The sequence below is a fragment of the Notamacropus eugenii genome, chromosome 3 (genome assembly GCF_028372415.1).
Source record: "Notamacropus eugenii isolate mMacEug1 chromosome 3, mMacEug1.pri_v2, whole genome shotgun sequence".
Lineage (NCBI taxonomy): Eukaryota > Metazoa > Chordata > Mammalia > Diprotodontia > Macropodidae > Notamacropus > Notamacropus eugenii.
In genome coordinates, this window is record NC_092874.1 from 155,252,426 (window position 1) to 155,272,421 (window position 19,996).

Consider the following 19,996-nt stretch of genomic DNA (forward strand, 5'->3'; position numbering starts at 1 on the left):
TAAAAACTCCTGATCTAGCTGATTTACTTTCTTAAATCATGTCAAATAACATGGGAAAAATGATATCTTTGCTTTACTCTTGTATTCATTAGAAAAACATTTAGTATTCCCTCAGTAAAAATAATTATAGTGTTGTAGAACATATATATTAGAGGTATGCATATATGCTGATATAATAAACATACATATGTACATATATACAGGTATGTATGTGTGTATGTGTGTATATTAATATACCTATATGTATATATATATATATAATTAAAATAGCCCTTCTGTGCCTATAATTTGTGGGGTGCCTATGACTTTGACTACCTTCAAAGGACCTTTGATCAATTAATCAACTTTTTTTTATATTTCCTGCTAAACTGATAGCTGTCATGTCATTCCCTCCTTCCTTTACCACTATCACTTTAAATATTGCCCAAAAGTAACAAAATAATTTTTCCTGAAATTTGAAGCTTCATCTGAATAAAAACTAAAATATGACTAATATTAGCATAGTTTGTGAGATCTATAATCTAGTGGTCTGGCTATTCCTTCCAACGATGTAGGTTCCAATTCAAACATAGCTAACATTAGTGACTGTTCCATGTCCTCCCAGAAATCCTACACCAGGAGCATATCAAAGTTACTGAAACCCTTCATTGTGTTACTTCATTTTCTTTTTTACTGTCATACATTTTACTTTGGATACTTTTTTGCCCCTTTACCAGTACAATTCCTCATGTCTAACGATTTGCAGGCTTCTAGCACCCAGCATCAGTCTGGCAATTATAATTAATAAGAAACAGTGGCCTTCAGTCATTCACAGACACAAAGAACATCACCAGAAGGATACTGGTGAAAAAAACAACCAAACAAAACTTGGCATCGTTAGTATTGCTCAGTTTCCCAAAGACAATCCAATCTTCTTCCTTCTTGTTTAATTCTGGGTTCATCTTGTGCATTTTCACTGCTTGTCTGAGAAATATACACCGATGGGGCAGTTTTATGAATTGCCCATACAACACATATTAGCTTAGTCAATAGACTTTTATTTTCACCCTTTTTTACTCTTCCTTATTTTTTTCAAAATATGGACAGTTGGGCTGAACTGTGATTACAGAACTTGTTTAGGAAACTGCAATGTTCCATATCTTGATCAAATTAGCAAACTATCATCCAAACAGAAGCATCTGCAGAATTCAGTTTTTAAAGCAAAATTTCCCTTTCATTTTTTTCCACTGGAAATCTGATAATGGTGGCAAGTCAACGACAATCACATACCATTACATTTATTGTCTCACTTAATATTAATAATGCCATGAATCAAACACCACCCTAAAGATTATCATAATACATTTCAATTTGTTATTAAGTGGCAAATGTTCACATAAACTGAGTTAAATGGACAATGCCTAATATGTTCACAACATCAGCAGTTACCTAAATTGTGATCAAATATTGATAATTATCAGCTTAAATAATATCGTTTCCTTTAAATCGAAGATCACCTTCCCATGTTGTGTTTTCTATGATTTTGTTATGATGGCTAATGTTGTGTTTCGCTGAATAGTACTGACAAACTAGTTCCAGGCTTTGGAAGTATAACATTCCTCTAGATCCTCACCATGCATATCTGCATTGTATTAGTAACTTCTTTTAAAAAGGAATGCCACAAATGTTCTATTTTAGCCTTAGCTAGTAATAGCAAACTTGAAAATATCAACTCCAAAATAAGATAATAGACACAAATACATGTATTCCAAACTCCATGATCAATTTAATAAGGTATACTAATCTGAGAATCAAAACTTATTTTGTAAGGATATAATAGTCATTTTCTTTTTTACCCAAATAATGCAAAATGGCTAGTTTGATCTAATACTTCAAACCTGATATTTAAAAATATCTTCCAATATTTTATCATCATTATGACTATAGAACTAAAAATTTAAATTCTCCTCCCACCTCAACTTTACATTTAATTTAGTGTCAATGCCTGGAATATGACAGGCTTTTAAGTTCCCAGGCCTGTAGTCCAGCAAGAAAACCATTCGTAATTAAAAATGCAAACAAAATATTTTCCTAGACTTAAGATTAAATTTTTTTTAAAATGCGAGGACAACTTAAAATTGTGAGTGAATTTCATAGTTGGCAAAGAAAAAAACCTAATAGGTGGGTAAGGCAGGAGAGAGAGAAGTATCCAGAGTCAAAGAAAAACCAAATGATGTCTGTGGTTAATGTATTTCCTAGGGTTTTACAAATCAGTTGTTCTTTGGAATAAAGAGCAGTTTTATTCTAGATGCCACACACACACACACACACACACACACACACACACACACACGATTTGAACAGAGGTGATTACATCCCTGAGAGATATAGCATTATTTTTTATGGAATTTTTTTGGAATGAAACTAATGCACAGTTAGTATGTAAACAATTCCTGTAGCACCTTAAATGGAAAGAGCATGTTTCAAGCCCTGTGACTGCCTTACTTTTTTCTCTCCTTTACATCCTTCTAGTTCTACCAATCTTCAGAGGGCTATTCATCAGCAAGTCCTATCAGTGGTTTCTCAGATCCACATGGTTTGCTTTTTGGCTTCTGTAGCTATCACTGCTGTCTAAGTACTTGTCATATAATGCCAATATTGCCTACCTTGTTGCAATAAGGTCAAAACAATCTATTTCCATTGCAAACCATATTACATATATTAGTTGCCCATCCTCACTCTATAAACCATACCTGGTTCAAAAATAATATGACAGATATTATTAATGACTGCACTCAAGCCATTTGCCTTTTTCTTCATCCTTTAATATTAGTAAAATTATAAAGGTCTTTGAATGTAATCTTTCACTATTACAAATATAATTACCTATTATGAATTAGTCAATAAACATGGATTTATTAAGCATTTCCTTTGTGACATACACTGTCCAATAATGGAAATAATAGTACAAAGAATGGATATACTTTTGCTCAAAAAGCTTACATATTAATAGCTGAGACAACAAATATAGACATATATGTGTATATAAAAACATAAATATAGATTAATTTATATCATGGATCCAAAAATTTATTTCTCCCAGAAAAAGATGGACATATTGGTATCTTACTCGTATTCAGGAAATTAAATGTCATAAGATTACATGAGCATGTAAATATAAATTAATATAGCTATTTCTTTACGTCCTGGTTATTTTCTAATTGATTTATGGGAACTAATGAAAAAATTGACTTAAGGAGAAAAAATATTTTGTAGGTTGCTATTGAATATTACTTAATCCTCTGTTACTGTTTTTTTTTAAAAACAACAAGCTGCTTTTTACTTATATATTATCTCTTCTCCCAAGTCAAGAAGTAAAATCCAACCATAATGTTTCAGGTGTACCTTGTAAAATTTGTTTTCATGAAGTTCTGAATGCTTAAGGCAAGGAGATGCTACTTTTACTGTTTTTCTCCTACAATTCAAATTTATCCCTGCTATACCCTTTGGCCACTGAACTCTGGAACTCTTCATGATTTAAGTGACTCTTGGAAACACCAGCTGGTTTAGGACAAAGCAGCTACTTAACCATGAAGAACTTGCTTCATAGTTCTGGGGTCATAGCTGTTGTTTTTTTTTTAGCATAACTTGAGTTTTATATTAGTGTATGCTGCAAATCTGCTCCCCCTAATTATTTCACAGTATCAGATTTTAACCCTATACGAAAATAAGTATATACGTACTTGTACATATATCCTTGATTTTAGAAACCTGTGAAGGATAAGTTAAAGATGCTTCAAGATGCAGTTCTCATTCTATTCCAGCAGACTAGCATATATACATACTTTTTGTCTACTCAGATTAAATAATCCCCATCATTCATTCCACTTAATTATGTGTGTGTGTATTTATGTATATGTACATTTAATTTCTAAGTAAAGAATCTGTTTGGAAAACTTGTAATTTACATAAAACTAAAGATCACCTCTACTTCTCAGAGCTATAATGCTGATTATTAATCTGAAGAAATGGAGGTTTGGAAGAATTAATGATGTTCCTAAAGTGCAAGTCTGATCATGTCACCCCCTATTCTTTTCCCCACTCAGTAAAATCCAATGTCTTCCTGTTACCTCCAGGATCAGATAGAAAATTCTACGTTTGGCTTTTTAAGCTGTTTATAACCTGGTCCCATCCAACTTTTCCAGGCTTCTTATGCTCTCCTCCCTTTCCCATATTCTCTGATCTAGTGGCACTGGTCTCTTTCCTGTTCCTCAAACAAGACATTCCAACACTGCTTCATGTGCTTTTTCAATGTTTGTTGTTCCTGCCTGGAACTCTGTCTTAGGCAGCCATGTGGTGAAATGGATAGAGCACTGGGACCGAAGGCAGAAAGGACTGAGTTCAAATGTCGTCTCATATACCATCCAGTTATAAAATGAGGATAATAATAACCTACCTCCCATGGATGTTCTGAGAATCAAACGAGATGATATCTAGAAAGCTTTTAGCCCAGTACCTAGCCAATAGTAGGTGCTTAATAAAGTTTCCTTAATGTCTGACTGTTTCTGGGCACTTTTCTCTGGTTTTTCTCCATGCCTGAAATTACCTCACCATCTTGCCTGTCTCTCTTCAAGTTTCATTTAAAAATTTCACCTTCTGCAAGCAGCTTTTCTCATCCTCCTTAATGCTAATGCCTTCCATCTAATATGACCTCCGATTTATCCTGAATATTCTCTTATTTGCACATAATTTTTGCATAGTCTCTCCTATTAGACTTAGGAGGTCCTTGAAGTCAGAGACTTTTTTGTTCTGTTTTAACCTTTTAACCCCAATACTTAGCATAATTCCTGCTACACAGCTGGTGCTTAATAATACTTGTTGACTTGACTTGACCAATCTAAATGTCCTGTTAGCTTTAAGTAATTGTTCCCTGTACCTCAGGTTCTCTCATTTAGCTTATGAATAATTATGAATCAAACACATGGGACAACCCACATATGCACACAGCAGCATATATAGACACAATGTATATTCATTAGCAGCTAAGATAGACATAGGATATAGAAAATACCCTTCTGTGTTTAGAGAAAGATAATTTCCTCATTTTGAAATGAAAGCCTATCTCTAAAACACACACACACACACACACACATACACACACACGGATAGGTAATGGACATAGGATTTCATTGGTACAGAGAACTCCTATGTATGAGTGCTCTGCACCTTCTGAACAAATCACAGTCTTAGAAAGTTGCCCAGGACACTAAGAGTATGCTAGTGATCTGCACAGGATCATACAACCTGTATGTTTTAAGAGATAGGACTTGAATTTAGATATTCCTGACTTTGAAGTCTGCTGTCTATCTATGATGAATATAGCCACAGTGCTTATGTATAACACATATACATATACATAAGTGTAACTATGTATGTATACATCTGCTATGATGCCTAAACCCAAATATTTCAATTTATTAGCTCCAAAATTGTAGTGGGACGAGCTCTGGACCATGGCCCCCTGGTGAGCCCGGAGACGCCCGGGGGTGGAACGCGTGGAACGCCCCTTCCGGAGCTGAGCTCTGCCTCCAGGGTGGCACATGGGAGGAGCTACGGCAGGGTATATTAGGGGGAACACGGGAAGGTCGGGAGGATTGGGGTAGGCAATAAAGTGTAGTAAGCAGCTCCTCGAGTGCACTGTTTGGTCATTCCCCTCCCCCACAGGAGGGGGCCGGAACCGTTGGACGACCGGTAAGGCTGTTGGAGCAGTTGGAGAGGTAAGCCCCAGGCGACAGCTCAGGGCAGGCCCTGAGCAGCTGGCGCCCGAACAGGGACCGTAGGCCCCCCACAGCCGGGGGGAAGGACCAAACGCCCGTAAGCGAGTAAGGTGAGCCCCGCTGGGAGCGGGAAGAAGTCGCTGTTCATCAGCGCAGAGATCCCCGCTGACCGCGGGAAGAAGTCGCTGCCAGGCAGCGCAGAGATCCCCGCTAACCGCGGGAAGAAGTCGCTGGACAGCCAGCACGAGTCCCTCACTGCGTGCAGTGGGGAGACGGGGGAGCCCCGCTGGGAGCGGGAAGAAGACGCTGTTAGACAGCGCAGTGAGCCCCGCGCGCGCAGCGGGAAGAAGTCGCCGTCAGCCGGCGCAGAGATCCCCACGCGCGTAGTGGGAAGAAGTCGCTGAGTAACAGCGCAGAGAGAGCCTCGCAGGAAGCGGGAAGAAGTCGCTGGGTAGCAGCGCCTCGCAGTCAAACGGGAACCATGGGTCAGGGGTATAGTGTCCCACTGATCAAGCCTGAGGAGAAGGCAGTGCTTGCTAGTCACCTGTATAAGCTCTGCAAGAAGGAAGGAATTAAGCCCCATTTAAGCCATTGTCGAGAGTTTGTTGAGCATATTTGGAAGGTATCCCCATGGCTAGAATATTCGGGGATCACAAAGAACAATTGGACGCTGGTAGGCCAGCAAATGGCGTCCTGTGAGAAGCTCACGCCCGGTCTGTTAACGGACATGGATTACACCATGTACGGGCTGATTAAGATAGTCCTCCAAGGCGCGCCGCGCCCGGCTGCGGCTGCGTCCTGTGCGACCCAAGTGGGGGACTCACTAGGAGAAACCTCCGAGGAGGAATGGAGGCCTCAGCCAACTGCACCCCCCTGTCCTTCAGGGGTTGTGGTGCAGCAAGATGGCGTGGCGCAGCAAGATGGCGCACGGCCTAGGGCTGTGGCGCAGCAAGATGGCGCACGGCCTAGGGCTGTGGCGCAGCAAGACGGCGTGCGGCCTAGGGCTGTGGCGCAGCAATCCGGAAGTACCTCCGGCGCTGGCGCAAGGCCCAAACCAGGGAGACGCTACCCTAGAGAGGAAGAGGTAGAGGACGTTGCCGCTGACCTGGCCGCGCTGGCGTTGCCCACAGACTTTGCCTTCGGGCGCAGCGGTAGGCCCCCAGGAGGGAGTATGGTGGCTAGGAGCCTCCAGGAGGCTATGAGGCAGGGGGAGACCCTGGAAGGATGGGACACCGTACCAGGGATGTTCCCAGTGAGAGATGCCCCCCCAGGGGGGCAAAGAGCCCATGAGCCAGTACCATTTAAGATACTTAAAGACCTGAAGGAAGCAGTGGCGAAGTACGGCCCTTCGGCCCCATATGTCTCCCAACTGCTAAAGAACGCCACTGCTACCTGGCCATGGACCCCCGCTGATTGGAAGGACGTAGCACAAACGGTCCTCACTCCCGGCCAGTATGTAACCTGGGAGGCGTTGTGTAAGAGAGAGGCCGACCTCTACATCGAGGAAAAGGACATCACTAACTCTGATGATGCCTTTGAGATGCTTACTGGCACTGGGAAGTGGAAAACCCTCCAGAGCCAAATGGACTACACCCCTATGGTGTTTGCTGGGGTCACGGCCTGTGCTCTGCGGGCCTTCGCCAAGGTGGAGGCCCAAGGAGAAGGCCGCTCCAGGCTTACAGGCCTGAAGCAGCGGCCTGAGGAAAACCCCACTGACTTCGTCAGCAGGGTCCAAACAACAGTACAGCGCCTCCTTGGCCAGGGAGCAGGCACTGAATTGGTCATTACCCAAATTGTGAAAGAGGGGCTTAGGAGCCCATATCAGAAGGCCTTGTCTGGTCTCAGCTCGACTGCCACTCTGACGGACGTAGTGGACCGCCTCTTGAGCGCACCCAGCGAAGACCCCAAGTTAACCGCCATGGCTACTGCCTTGGCTCAGGGGCTGCTCTCCGGCCTTCATGGCCGGCGGGACGCTGGGGACGGAAGGCGGGGTGGTGGCGGCACCTGCTACCGCTGTGGCAAGCCCGGGCATTGGAGTAGGGACTGCCGGTCAAACCCTAGCCCGGCCTGCTGGATCTGTGGCAAAAAGGGGCACCTGGCTAACCGGTGCCGGAACAAGCAGTACAGTGCTTCGGTGCCGGGAAACGGGAGAGGGGGCCCTCCTCGTGGGGGCCCCCGACCCCGGCACCCGCAAAGCTATCCCATCCACGTAGCCCCAGAGACCCCGATAGGACCACAACCGCTTCCCATAGGCTTGGGCGACAGGTATCGCCGAGAGTTGGGACAACTGAAGTACTAACGTGTACCTCGGCAGAAGGGGAAGGAGAGGAGGTTGTAATCAAGCCGTGGGACACAACAACGATTCATGTCCCTTCGGCCTCCTTTCCTCGCTTGGTTGTAGGGCCTACCGGGTACTTTCCCGGCATTGTGCACACACAGTTACTCCCAGCAGGGGGTTCTGCTGTCTGTATCACCAACCCCCACTGTTACCCTGTTACTTTGCCCCCGGGGACTCCTATCGGGCGCGGTATCGCCCTCCCGTGGGTGGAAGAGAACACCCCGGACATAAACTGGTGCCAAGTCGTAGATAAGCAGAGGCCTATGATGACGCTTATGGTAGAAGGATGCCCTGTTCTCGGCATGTTAGATACCGGAGCGGACCTGTCCGTGATAAACGCCGAACAATGGGCTCCCACATGGCCTCTAGAGGCCTCATCCCTCACGGTCGCTGGCGTGGGAGGCGACCAGATAGCCAGAAAGGCAGCCAGGCACCTGACATGGACTCACGCAGAACAAACCGGACTGTTCAGGCCATTAAAGATAGCAGGGCTGTCGTCAGCCCTCTGGGGCCGGGACGTCCTTGAGCAAATGCACGTGCGCTTAGTCACCCCAGAGCACGTGGCGGAAAACTGATTGGGGCCACTCGTATGGTGAGATGCCCACGAATAGAATGGACTTCCCAACTCCCTGTGTGGGTAGAACAGTGGCCCCTCAGTGCAGAAAAGCTCACCGCCTTAGAACAAATAGTGAAGGGCCTGCTAGAGGCGGGCCATATAGAACCCACTACCAGTAACTTCAATTCTCCCGTATTTGTCATTAAGAAAAAGGCTGGCACATGGAGGATGTTAATCGACCTCCGTGCCATCAATCAGTGCATGAGGCCCATGGGTCCTTTACAAACCGGGCTTCCATCTCCGGCCTTCATACCGAAGGGTTATTGCATACAGATCATAGACATCAAGGACTGCTTTTATTCCATTCCTTTACGACCCGAGGACCGCCATAAGTTTGCCTTTTCGGTTCCTCGCCTAAATTTCGAGGGTCCCTCTCGTAGGTACCAGTTCAAAGTCCTCCCTCAAGGGATGGCTAACAGCCCCACTATGTGCCAAGCATATGTAGCGGCTGTGATAGCCCCCATAAGAGACACCTTCCCAGACGCTGTCATCCTGCATTACATGGATGATATACTCCTGGCCTCCCCAGACGCAACCAAGCTGACAGCCCTCGTAACAGGGGTACTGGACTGTCTGGCGGAGTACGGCCTTCAGGTGGCGCCACATAAGATACAAAGCACGGCCCCATACCTCTATTTGGGCCACACCCTACAGGCCGGTCGTGCCTCACGGCAGCCACCCAACATTGATTCCCGGAAAGTCCGTACCCTGAACGACTTCCAAAAACTGATCGGTTCTCTCCAGTGGTTACGGGCCACAACGCCCATCCCCGAAAACCTCATGACACCCTTGTACGATATTCTGAAGGGGGACAGTGACCTGACCTCCCCCAGGGAGTGGACCCCCGAGGCTAAGAAGGCCCTCTCTGACATCCAACACCGAACTGACGGCTATATCGTGCAGTATGACCCTGTTAGCCCCATTTATGCTGTCATACTTAACCCTGCCTCTCACATCGCCTGTCTTTACCAACAACATGGGGCGATAGAGTGGCTGTACCCCAAGAAGGCGAAAAGGAGCCTTCCCAATCGGTACCTCCTGTTGGCCCAGTATTGTCTAGACATTGCTCAGCGCGGTCTCCAAATCTTTGGACTGTACCCGCGATTCAACTTCCCCACCGGCGAAGAGGCCCTCCGCCTTTATGCGGATCGCCATGAAGAATGGGCCATTCTCTTGTCTATGTGTGTCTTTGTCTCGTTGCCTCTGCCGCCATTCCTTCGGGGATGGACGGCACTACCTTTATCTCCTCCCTCTTGTGTTGTGTCCTCCCAGCCCGTCTCGGGCCCTAACGTTTTTACGGACGCTACAAAGCACGGCCGCGCGGCTGTTTACGCCCCACACTGTAAGCTGCTGACGGTCTACTCTACCCCTTACACGTCCGCCCAGAAGAACGAGCTTTATGCCATCTGCCAGGCTCTGCGGCTTTTTTCGACCATCCCATTTAACCTCATAACGGACAGCCTTTATTGTTCTGCGGCCCTTTCTGCCTTGCCATCGGCAGCCATTAATCCCCGTTTGTCCCCAGTGGCCTCTTTACTGGGTGACGCGCAGACCCTTCTTTCTGCTCGCACTCAACCCGTTTACGTTTTACATGTCCGTTCTCACGTGAGTCTTGCTGGCCCGATTTATCAGGGCAATGACGTGGTGGACAAGGCCTTACTGTGCCCCATGATGGCCGACGCCCAGCAAGCCCACTCCAAGTTCCATTTGTCTGCCCGTTCCTTGCGCCTCCTCTATGGCCTATCCAAGGACGAGGCTCGTGCCCTTGTTAAGCGCTGTACCTCCTGCGTCCCTTTTCGCCCACCTCCACGGGACCACGCTGTCAACCCTCGTGGTACCTACCCTAATGAGGTGTGGCAAATGGACGTCACCCATTTTGGTTCCTCCCTGATACATGTGACGGTTGACACCTTTTCCAACTTCCTTTTCGCTTCTTTACATCCGGGTGAAGCGGCCCGTCACGTTACAGCGCACCTCCTGCAGTGTTTTGCCCTTGCTGGACCCCCCAGAGTCCTTAAGACCGACAATGGTCCAGCCTACACTTCCCGTGCCTTTGCGCGGTTTTGTTCAGAGTTCACCATTTCCCACGTCACCGGCATTCCTTACAATCCCCAGGGCCAAGCCATCGTGGAACGTGCCAACCGCACCCTCAAGGCCCTCCTCGTTAAACAAAAAGGGGGAGCCGGGGGTCGCCTCTCTGGCGCTCTGCTGGCCCAGGCGGTGTTCACCCATAATTTTTTGACTTTTCGGGACGACAACACCACACCGGCTTTACGCTTCTTTGTCCCCACGAGACCTAAGACCACGTTATCCCTCCCTGAGCCCCATCCCTCCACCTGCTTAACAGGTGCGCGAGTGATGTGGAAGTCACCGACCGGGGGCTGGGAAGGCCCCGGCACAGTTGTTATTAGAGGACAGGGTCATCTTTGTGTTTTACCAGATGGCGGAACAGTTGCTGACCAACGATGGGTCCCGACCCGCTGGGCTGCAGAACTCCAACCAGGACAGCCCGGAGGGTCAGCCGCAACCGGAGTCGGAGCTGACGGCGAGACGACGGCGACGTCGTCGGGGGCACCGCCGCCGACCCACGGCGCGCACCAGGAGCCGGAGGAACCAGGCGAAGAAACTGGCTGAACTGTTCCTCCTGCAGCTCAGTCTCTCCATGGCCCAGGCCTCACCCTCCAAGTGGTACAATCTCACCAGCCCCCAACGACGCCAAGCGGACGAACGAGGCCAGCACTACTGGGCCGTCATGAAGGACCCCCCAACCGTGAGAGTGCTGGGATGGGGGAATGGACCCTCCAAACTGTTCGTGGAAGGTAACGCCACCGTGCTAGTGGGAGACGGCCCCTCCGATGACATCCACCGGGGCGCCCAGCTGGGAACTCCCGAGGCCGCCGCTGTACACACCTTTCGGCGCCCCATGACTTTTGTAGCCTACACGCAGCCCATTTACTTCACTGCGGCTACCCTCACCAACCTCTCTGACTACTGCTTGCAGTTGCGGCCCGTGACTGTTACATCTAACCCGCATTTCGCTTCTGACCTACACAACCACACTACCCGACTCAACGTTTCCCTGCTAGCCATACCCCACTCGCTAGCCTGTACCAAGGCCCAGAGACAGGCGCACTTCAACCGTACTGCTGCCCCAGCCCCTTGTCCGGAAGGCTTGTACGGGACTGTGTGGGGCACCTTCAAGGCTTGTTCCACCGGCGTGTTCTCTTGCGGCCCGACCGTGGGGAACGTGTCACTCCACTTCTGGGGCCACGTAGCCAAGTACAAGAAGTACCGACGGCTGCCGGCCCCTGCCCCTGTTGCTTTCCCCTACGGGACTGTCCACTCGGAACTCTGGAAAGTAGGACTTGCTCTTGCCCCCACGAATACAACAGTGGAAGTGTGGCCCTGCTTCAACTCCACCAAGGCCCTGACCCACTGCCGTGACTTCACGGGCAGTATGTGGAAGACGGTGTTCGGTAACGCCAACAGTACGTGCCACCATCGCACCGAGGGCAAGGACACGCTTTGTTACCGGTGGCGCGCTTCCGTGCGCACCCCGCCGGATGAAGCTTTCCTTCTTTGCCACCCCGACAACACCTCAGTCACGCCCATGCCACCGACAGCAGGGTTGCCCAGGTACAATGTCACCTGCCTCAAGGCCACCTTGACAGACACCATCGACGTCCGGTACAAAGACCGCCTGATCTTCCTAGTGCGGAGAGTCCCCTATCAATTGCTTCCTGTCAAAGCTGAACAGTTTGCTCTCACACCCACTGACGAACTGTGGCACCGTGTTGCCCACGAGCCCCCAAAGGCCCCTTTGACCCGCACGCGACGAGAGGCTCCCTTGACCCGCGTGCGCCGGGATGCGGGCGGCATCGTGTTTGGGCTCCTGAACCTTGCCATCGAAATCTACGAGGAGTTCCAGATCCAAGAACTGCGACAGAGCATTGACGTCCTGGCGTCCACTCTTCAGACCTTCATGCACGAAGAACTGAGCGCTTGGACTGTCCAAAACGCCATCAACAACCACTTTCAGCTATCCATCGGGGCCCTTGCCACCACAGTCCTGTGGCTCGGAGACAACCTTCAGCTCACTCAACTCTACATGCACCTGCCGTGCCACTACAAATATGCCCCGCTTTGCGTTACCCCGTTGCCCGTCAACGGGACTAACACCTCCTTTCCTGGCGACTGGAACAGCGTACGCGCTGCCTTGCAGGGCACCCTACTTGCGGAGAACGCAACCGGGGACATCCAGCAATTGGCCCTGTTCATCGAGGAGCTGCGGAACACCAGTGCTGAGTTCCAGCGACAGCGTGCGCAAGAAGCCAACGACCTCATCCACTGGCTTGATGGTCTAGTGAACTTCCAGTGGCTTACCACCTTTCTGGTTCCAGCCGCCTTCCTGCTAGTGACCTGCGTCTGCCTTCCCTGCTTACTGCGATGTGTTTGTGCACTGATCAGACGAGCCATCCTGGATGCGAAGGCCGACCTGCGTTCCCTCCTTGCACCCCCGCAACACCCCCACGTGCAGGACACCACCCCTGTTTAAACAAAAAGGGGGAGTTGTAGTGGGACGAGCTCTGGACCATGGCCCCCTGGTGAGCCCGGAGACGCCCGGGGGTGGAACGCCCCTTCCGGAGCTGAGCTCTGCCTCCGGGGTGGAACATGGGACGAGCTCTGGCCCCTGGCCCCCTGGTGAGCCCGGAGACGCCCGGGGGTGGAACGCGTGGAACGCCCCTTCCGGAGCTGAGCTCTGCCTCCAGGGTGGCACATGGGAGGAGCTACGGCAGGGTATATTAGGGGGAACACGGGAAGGTCGGGAGGATTGGGGTAGGCAATAAAGTGTAGTAAGCAGCTCCTCGAGTGCACTGTTTGGTCATTCCCCTCCCCCACAGGAGGGGGCCGGAACCGTTGGACGACCGGTAAGGCTGTTGGAGCAGTTGGAGAGGTAAGCCCCAGGCGACAGCTCAGGGCAGGCCCTGAGCACAAAATAATATAAACAAAAACCAGAAATGAACTGAATTATTTAGACCATAAATTTAGACAAAGTTGAGAACTGATCACCAACCACTGATTAAATCAAAAATTTATAAATGCAAACATAATCTATGTCCTGTTTCCATAGAATGAGTGCTCTGGGTTATATATTTTACCACTAAGTAGGAATGGCTTTGAGAACTCCTAAATTCTAATGATCCTATCAACCTTATTGGCACAAAACCTATATACTATAAGAAATCACCTTGGGATCCTTTACAGGAAAAAAGGTTAAAAGACAAAATAGAGAGCAGCTGGAACAAGCAGTTTGGAAAACAAGCAATTGTTGAAAACAAGCTGGTTGCACTTTTAAGCAAGGCTTGTTTTTTTCGTAAATTAGATTAAAATCATCCTTTTGTGTTTCATTTAAAACCCTGCGAATTCTAAAACTAGCAACCGCTTCTTAGATTTTTTAAATTGTTTTCCAAATGGTCAAATAGTTAAGGACTTGGGGCTAAAATACGGTTAATTTCAACTTAAACCCATGCGCCTATTATCTGTTCACTCACAAAGGAAATGGAATAGACAAAAGCACTCCAGCAATCCTACTATGCCATTAGACACTCCACAGTGCTTTAACTTGTTGATGTCTTAATTGCCAGAGATATCATTATCTTTGTAAACAGGGACACTTTTCTTTTATTCCTGCTACAATTTTATTTGCCAGCCAATAGCTTTCATTTGCAGGATAAACTGCTGTGTACTTAAATTTTTGGATAGGGATTAAAGTGTGATCCTATAGGAAACTTCAATTATTTTATTTTTCATCTATATACATTCATATGCATGCACACCCACACACATGGACACATGGACACACACACACACGCACACACACACCACTCACACTTCCAAAGTTAATTTAAGTGCAGGTTAGCATTAAATCCATAATGGCCTTCAACTGGCAACCCTTGACGGTTCTATTGATCTAGAGTTGAACAAACCATTAGGTAGGCTTATCATGTTTATCATTCAAGGGAGAGGAAGGGGAAAATATAATAGTAGTTGTATGTGAAAAAAAAAAGAAAGAGTTTCTTAGTAGCTTAGACTTCAAGGATGCTATAATGGGGAACCAATGCATTTATTATTATGTATTCATGTTGGAAATACACAGAGACATCAATTCTATGTTGATATTCTATAACTACATGATAGGGGCTACACAACGAAACACTAAAAGTCATGTACTTATTATTTAAAGAGTAACTTAGAATTGTTAATGTTATTACTTGCAGAAGAGTCACAATGGGAAACTACAAACTTAGTCAAACATTGTTATTATTGTTAAAGATTTTTTAGAAATTTTTCATTTTTTTTCATTATCATTTTTTTTTGTCAGTCTTTCTTCATTTTGAGCCCAACATCACACTTCTCAACCTTGCATTGGCTATGAATGGTTTTTTGTCTATTTCTGAAATTAGCCTTCAAGAACAAAAATTCACCAAATTCAGAAGAAATTCCTTTAGGTTCAAAAGGAAATTCTGAAAGAATTTCTGAAAATAGTTTGAGTACCCTTGGAATGATTCTCTTGGCATATGGTGGGCAAATAATCTTAGATTTGTAAAATTTGTTATGCTTGTTGAAAAATCAGGTCCTTGATTCTATCATCTATGGAAGTTCTACCTCACAATATGGACACTTGATGCCCACTAGCCCCTTTCAACTTTTTCCATTACTCTTTTTAATGTATAATATGTCCCTTTTTACTGACTTCTTATTTGCTATTGATAGTACCCAATTATCTCTCCCATCTAAAAAGAAAAGAGAAAAAAAATACCTTACTTGACACTTTCAAGCTTTCATTCTATATATCATCTCTCATTCATTTAAAGCACTTGAAAACATCATCATCGTCATCATCCTTATTTTACAGCAGACTCCTGGAAAACACTCTCTACTCCTTAACCCTATTTCTTTTTACTATTGCTCACTTTTCAATCCTTTGTAATCTGGCCTCTCACTTCTTCACTGAAACTCCTTTCTCCAATGGCTGTACATCACTTTTATGTTGAATCTGATACACTTTCCTCAGTCCTCACTTCTTGAACTCGTTCCAGAAATTGACACTCTTGATTGCCCTCTTATCCTGGATACTCTCTCCTCTCTTGTTTTTTTAATGAAACAGTTGCCTCTTTGTTCTTTACTTACGTGACAACTTCTCTTTAGTCTCCTTTACTGCATCATCATCTATATCATGCCCCTTAATTTACAGTCTACTCCTAGACTGACTTCTGGCCCTTTTCTTTTTTCTCTGATATCTTATTAGTGTCCATTACATACCCATATCTGTAGGTAAGGCACTGGTCTCTTTCCAAATCTCCAGTCCTGCATCTCCAACTTCCAATTGGACGTTTCAAACTAGATGTCCCAGATGTCAAAAAGTCAACAATAAAAGTGTCCTGTAGGTGTCTTGTATTCAAAATGTCAATAACTCTTTTTCTCCACAAACTCATCCTTCTTCTGTTTCCTTCTTTCTCTTAGTACTTCAAGGGTACTTTCAATACTGCTTTCCACCCCCAGCTAAAAAGGCACTTTCAAAAAAAGCCTACCCAAATCACTCTTAATTCTATCTTCCCTTTTGTGATTATCATATATATGTATACCTACATATGTGTATATGTACGTATACATATACACACATGCATGCACATATGTATGTATATACCTATAATTATGTATGCATATACGTATAGACACAAAATCAGCTAGCAAATTGGATAGATTTTTACCTCCACAGTATATCTTACATTCCTTCTCTTCTCTTTCCTCATTTGGTCACTACCATTGTTCATTGCCTGGGCCATTAGAATAGCTTAATTTGCCTTCTTCCATAAAATTTCTCCCCACTTCAATTTCTACACAGTTGTCAAAATGATTTTCTTAAAGAACAGATTTGACCACATCACTATACTCCAACTTCAGTCACTTTCCATTACCTCTAGGATCAAATCTCTGTTTTTTCTATTTGGAATTTAAAGACCTTTGTTAAAGACCTTTACATCTTTACCTGAACCTACCTTCCTTGTCTTCCATAATTTTGTTCCTCTTTGTGCACACTATAGTCTACTCAAACTGCCTTTTTTTTTTGCTGTTTCTTAAATATAACATTCTATCTCCAATTTATGTGCCTTTGTTCAAGCTCTTCCCTATGCCTAGAATATATCTCCCTTTGATCTCCGTCTTTACTATTCTTTTTTCATTCAATTTTTAGCACAAAATGCCACATTCTACATAAGGTTTTTCAAAATCTCCCCTTTGGCCTAACTGATAGTGTCTCCCCTTTCAAATTACTTATATTTATTTTTATATGTTTTCTACATACTTTTATATCTATCTGCTTATCAAACATTGATCCATCCATCATCTATCTATCTATCTATCTATCTATCTATCTATCTATCTATCTATCTATCTATCTATCTATCTATCTATCTATCTGGATCATCAACATTTAGAAAATAAGTACTTTGAAGGTAAGGCCTATTTTTCTTTTGTCTTTGTATCTCTAGTAAGGAACAGACCTGGCACACAGAATATGCTTTAAAAAGTTTTTATGGATCGATTGAACAGAGATTTTCTAAAGAATTCAACTGCAAGTTCCATTGAATCATCTTTTACTACCTGGCAGCACCTCTGTGCCTGCCCATCATTCAAAAAAAGGCCAGTGAAGATTTTCAAAGGATTGATTCTATTTGTTATAAAATTGCATACATGTCACTGAACATCTCCATTGACTGAAGTTCCTTTAGCTGCCAACTGAATGAACTTGAAGTAGATGATGTGAGGTCACTCCTAGTTCTAAATCTATGATATTTTGGGCATCTTTTACTAACATATCATAATATATTAGACTCAGAAGACACACAAAAGATCTAATCCAACTGCCTCATTTTACAAATCAGGCAACTCAAATACAGAGGAATTAACTGATTTGCGGAAGATCAAAATGAGTAAATGGCCAAAACTAGATTATGATCCTCTCCTGAACTCAGTGTTAATGAAGGGTATTCCAAAATTTTAAAAAATGCTAGCTTAAATATCTTTTATCTAACTCATTTTAAGAGCTAACACCTGAAGGTAATAGGGAGTTACAGAAGTATGAATATAGAAACACCCTATAGTTAAAGAAAGTTAATTCCATGAGGAAGTAGAACAAGAAAATGTGAGATTTATATCTTTTAATCTGCCAGATATTTGAAGTCTCAATTTCCTTAAAAATAATTTTCTTATCAGTGTGAGAACACCTAACATCTTAATTATTGTCTTAAAATTTTGTATTCTCATATGTTAATGTAAGTATGATTTAGAACTTAACCCAGAACTTAGCACAGTACTAGGTAAATAGTAGGTGTTTAATAAATGCTTGCTGTTCAAGTGAACATGACTTAGGACATGACTCAAACTATTCTGCACATTCCATGAGATTCTGAAATATTAGTTGATTTGGAAGTTTAGGAGCAATTAGCGAGAAGCTCTGCCTAGAGAGATAAGGAAACAGTTTCTACCATTTGACAACAGCCTTGTGTTTTTGTTTTCCTTTTCCTTCTGATTTATAATGCAAAGTCTTCATTTACTAAATAAGAATGTACAGTCTAGACTGATATATAGATGGTATAGAAATAAAGAATACATCTTTAAAGCAAAATTAGCACTTTTCTTGTAGCCAGGGGAGGTTTAAATATTTCTCTCTTGTAGAGTTTAGTATTAAGTTTTCATTCCTGTTTTCTTAACTTATGTTTTCTTCCTTTGCTCATCTGAAATTTACAGGACCTGTATCTTTCCCTCAAGAAGATACTGAATTCTTTTATTTGTACACACAGTGCCTGCAGAACTTCTGTATTTAGGAATTCATGTTGCACTTTATGATTTTCTTAACATTACTAACAGGCCTGAAGAAACAGTGACTCCATAAGTCTTACATGAAGTTCTGGTAGAGTAAATTCCATTCAAGCTTTTAATTATAGAATGATGAAGGAACATCAGAAGCTGCAGATAGATAGATAGATAGATAGACAGACAGACAGACAGACAGCAGACATAGATAGATGGATGGATATAGATATATCTATTTATATATATGTATGTGAAAAAGTATACTATAAAAATTATAATGTAAGATAAATTAAGCAATAAGCCAGGGCTTACAGTTCTCAAAGCCAAATCTTTTTTTTAAATCTTGAAGACAGTTAAGTAGTGCCAGCTTTATTGCTGGTGTGCTTTTTTCCTAACCTTAGATACCAATTTCAAGAATTAATCATCACGTAAGCTTAAACTTTCAACACCTTTTCTAAAATTTTAACTTTCAGAGCACCTAGGTGGTGCAGTGGGTAGAGCACTAGTCCTGGAAATAGGAGGACATGAGTTCAAATCTAGCCTCAGATACTTGTTACTAGCTGTGTGACCCTGGGTAAGTCACTTAACTCCAAGTGCTACACACTCAAGATAGAACAAAAAGTGTTTTTTAAAAATGCCAACTTTCTTGCAAAGAAAGAACATGGTATTGAGTTTGTGTCTTATTTGTTTAATGAGATATTTCCGAGTTACAGTGAGTAACCCTTATCATAAAATCAGAGAATCATTGGTCTAGAGCTAGAATGAATTTGAACAAGATATGTAGTAGAAATCTCGTTTTAAAGATGAAAAAATGGAGGCCTATAACATTAAGTGACCTGTCCAAAATCACAGAATTTGACTAGCAAAGCTGAGATGCAAACTCACCTCCTGCCATTACAATTTCAGTGGGAAAGTCCAGTATTCTTTTGACTGTACCTTGAAATCTTATGGACTAACATTTTATCTTATATCAGATTATTACTTTACCATAGTGTCTGTTTCATTCTAATAAGTGTCAAAACCTTAAGTTCATTACAAACAACTGTCCATCTGACGGAAAAAAAAATCTAGGCTGACTGGAATTTTTACTAAAATGACCAATTTTGACAGTAATATCTATGTCTTTCCATCTCAAAGATATAGCCTAAAGATATATTTTGGAATTCATATTCACTAATGTACTACTAGCACTGTTGACTTTCCATTGACTATTTTTTTTTCTTAAACATAATTTCAGGACCTCTTTTCCAGTAAACTTTTTTATTAATCGTTTATTCTCAAAATTGACTGTAGATGTTCTAATAAGAAAAAAAAGAAACTGAAACCACAGAAACAAAAATCTAGCATTGCAGATATGAAAATAACAGAGAGAATGGAGCTCAAATATGTTGGTTTAAAAAAACAATGTTT

General features: G+C 44.0%; 2 protein-coding genes across 8 annotated transcripts in view; one reads left to right on the forward strand and one right to left on the reverse strand.

The window, feature by feature from the left end:
- The window catches only part of MAGI2 (membrane associated guanylate kinase, WW and PDZ domain containing 2), a 1,687,880-nt gene that overhangs the window by 984,178 nt on the left and 683,706 nt on the right, over window positions 1–19,996 (reverse strand). The window lies entirely within an intron of this gene.
- LOC140533457 (uncharacterized) lies at window positions 5,644–13,691 on the forward strand. Its single transcript, XM_072653185.1, has 2 exons — window positions 5,644–5,756; window positions 11,151–13,691. The coding sequence occupies exon 2, from the start codon at window positions 11,151–11,153 to the stop codon at window positions 13,263–13,265; it is 2,115 nt and encodes a 704-aa protein (XP_072509286.1). The 5' UTR covers window positions 5,644–5,756; the 3' UTR covers window positions 13,266–13,691.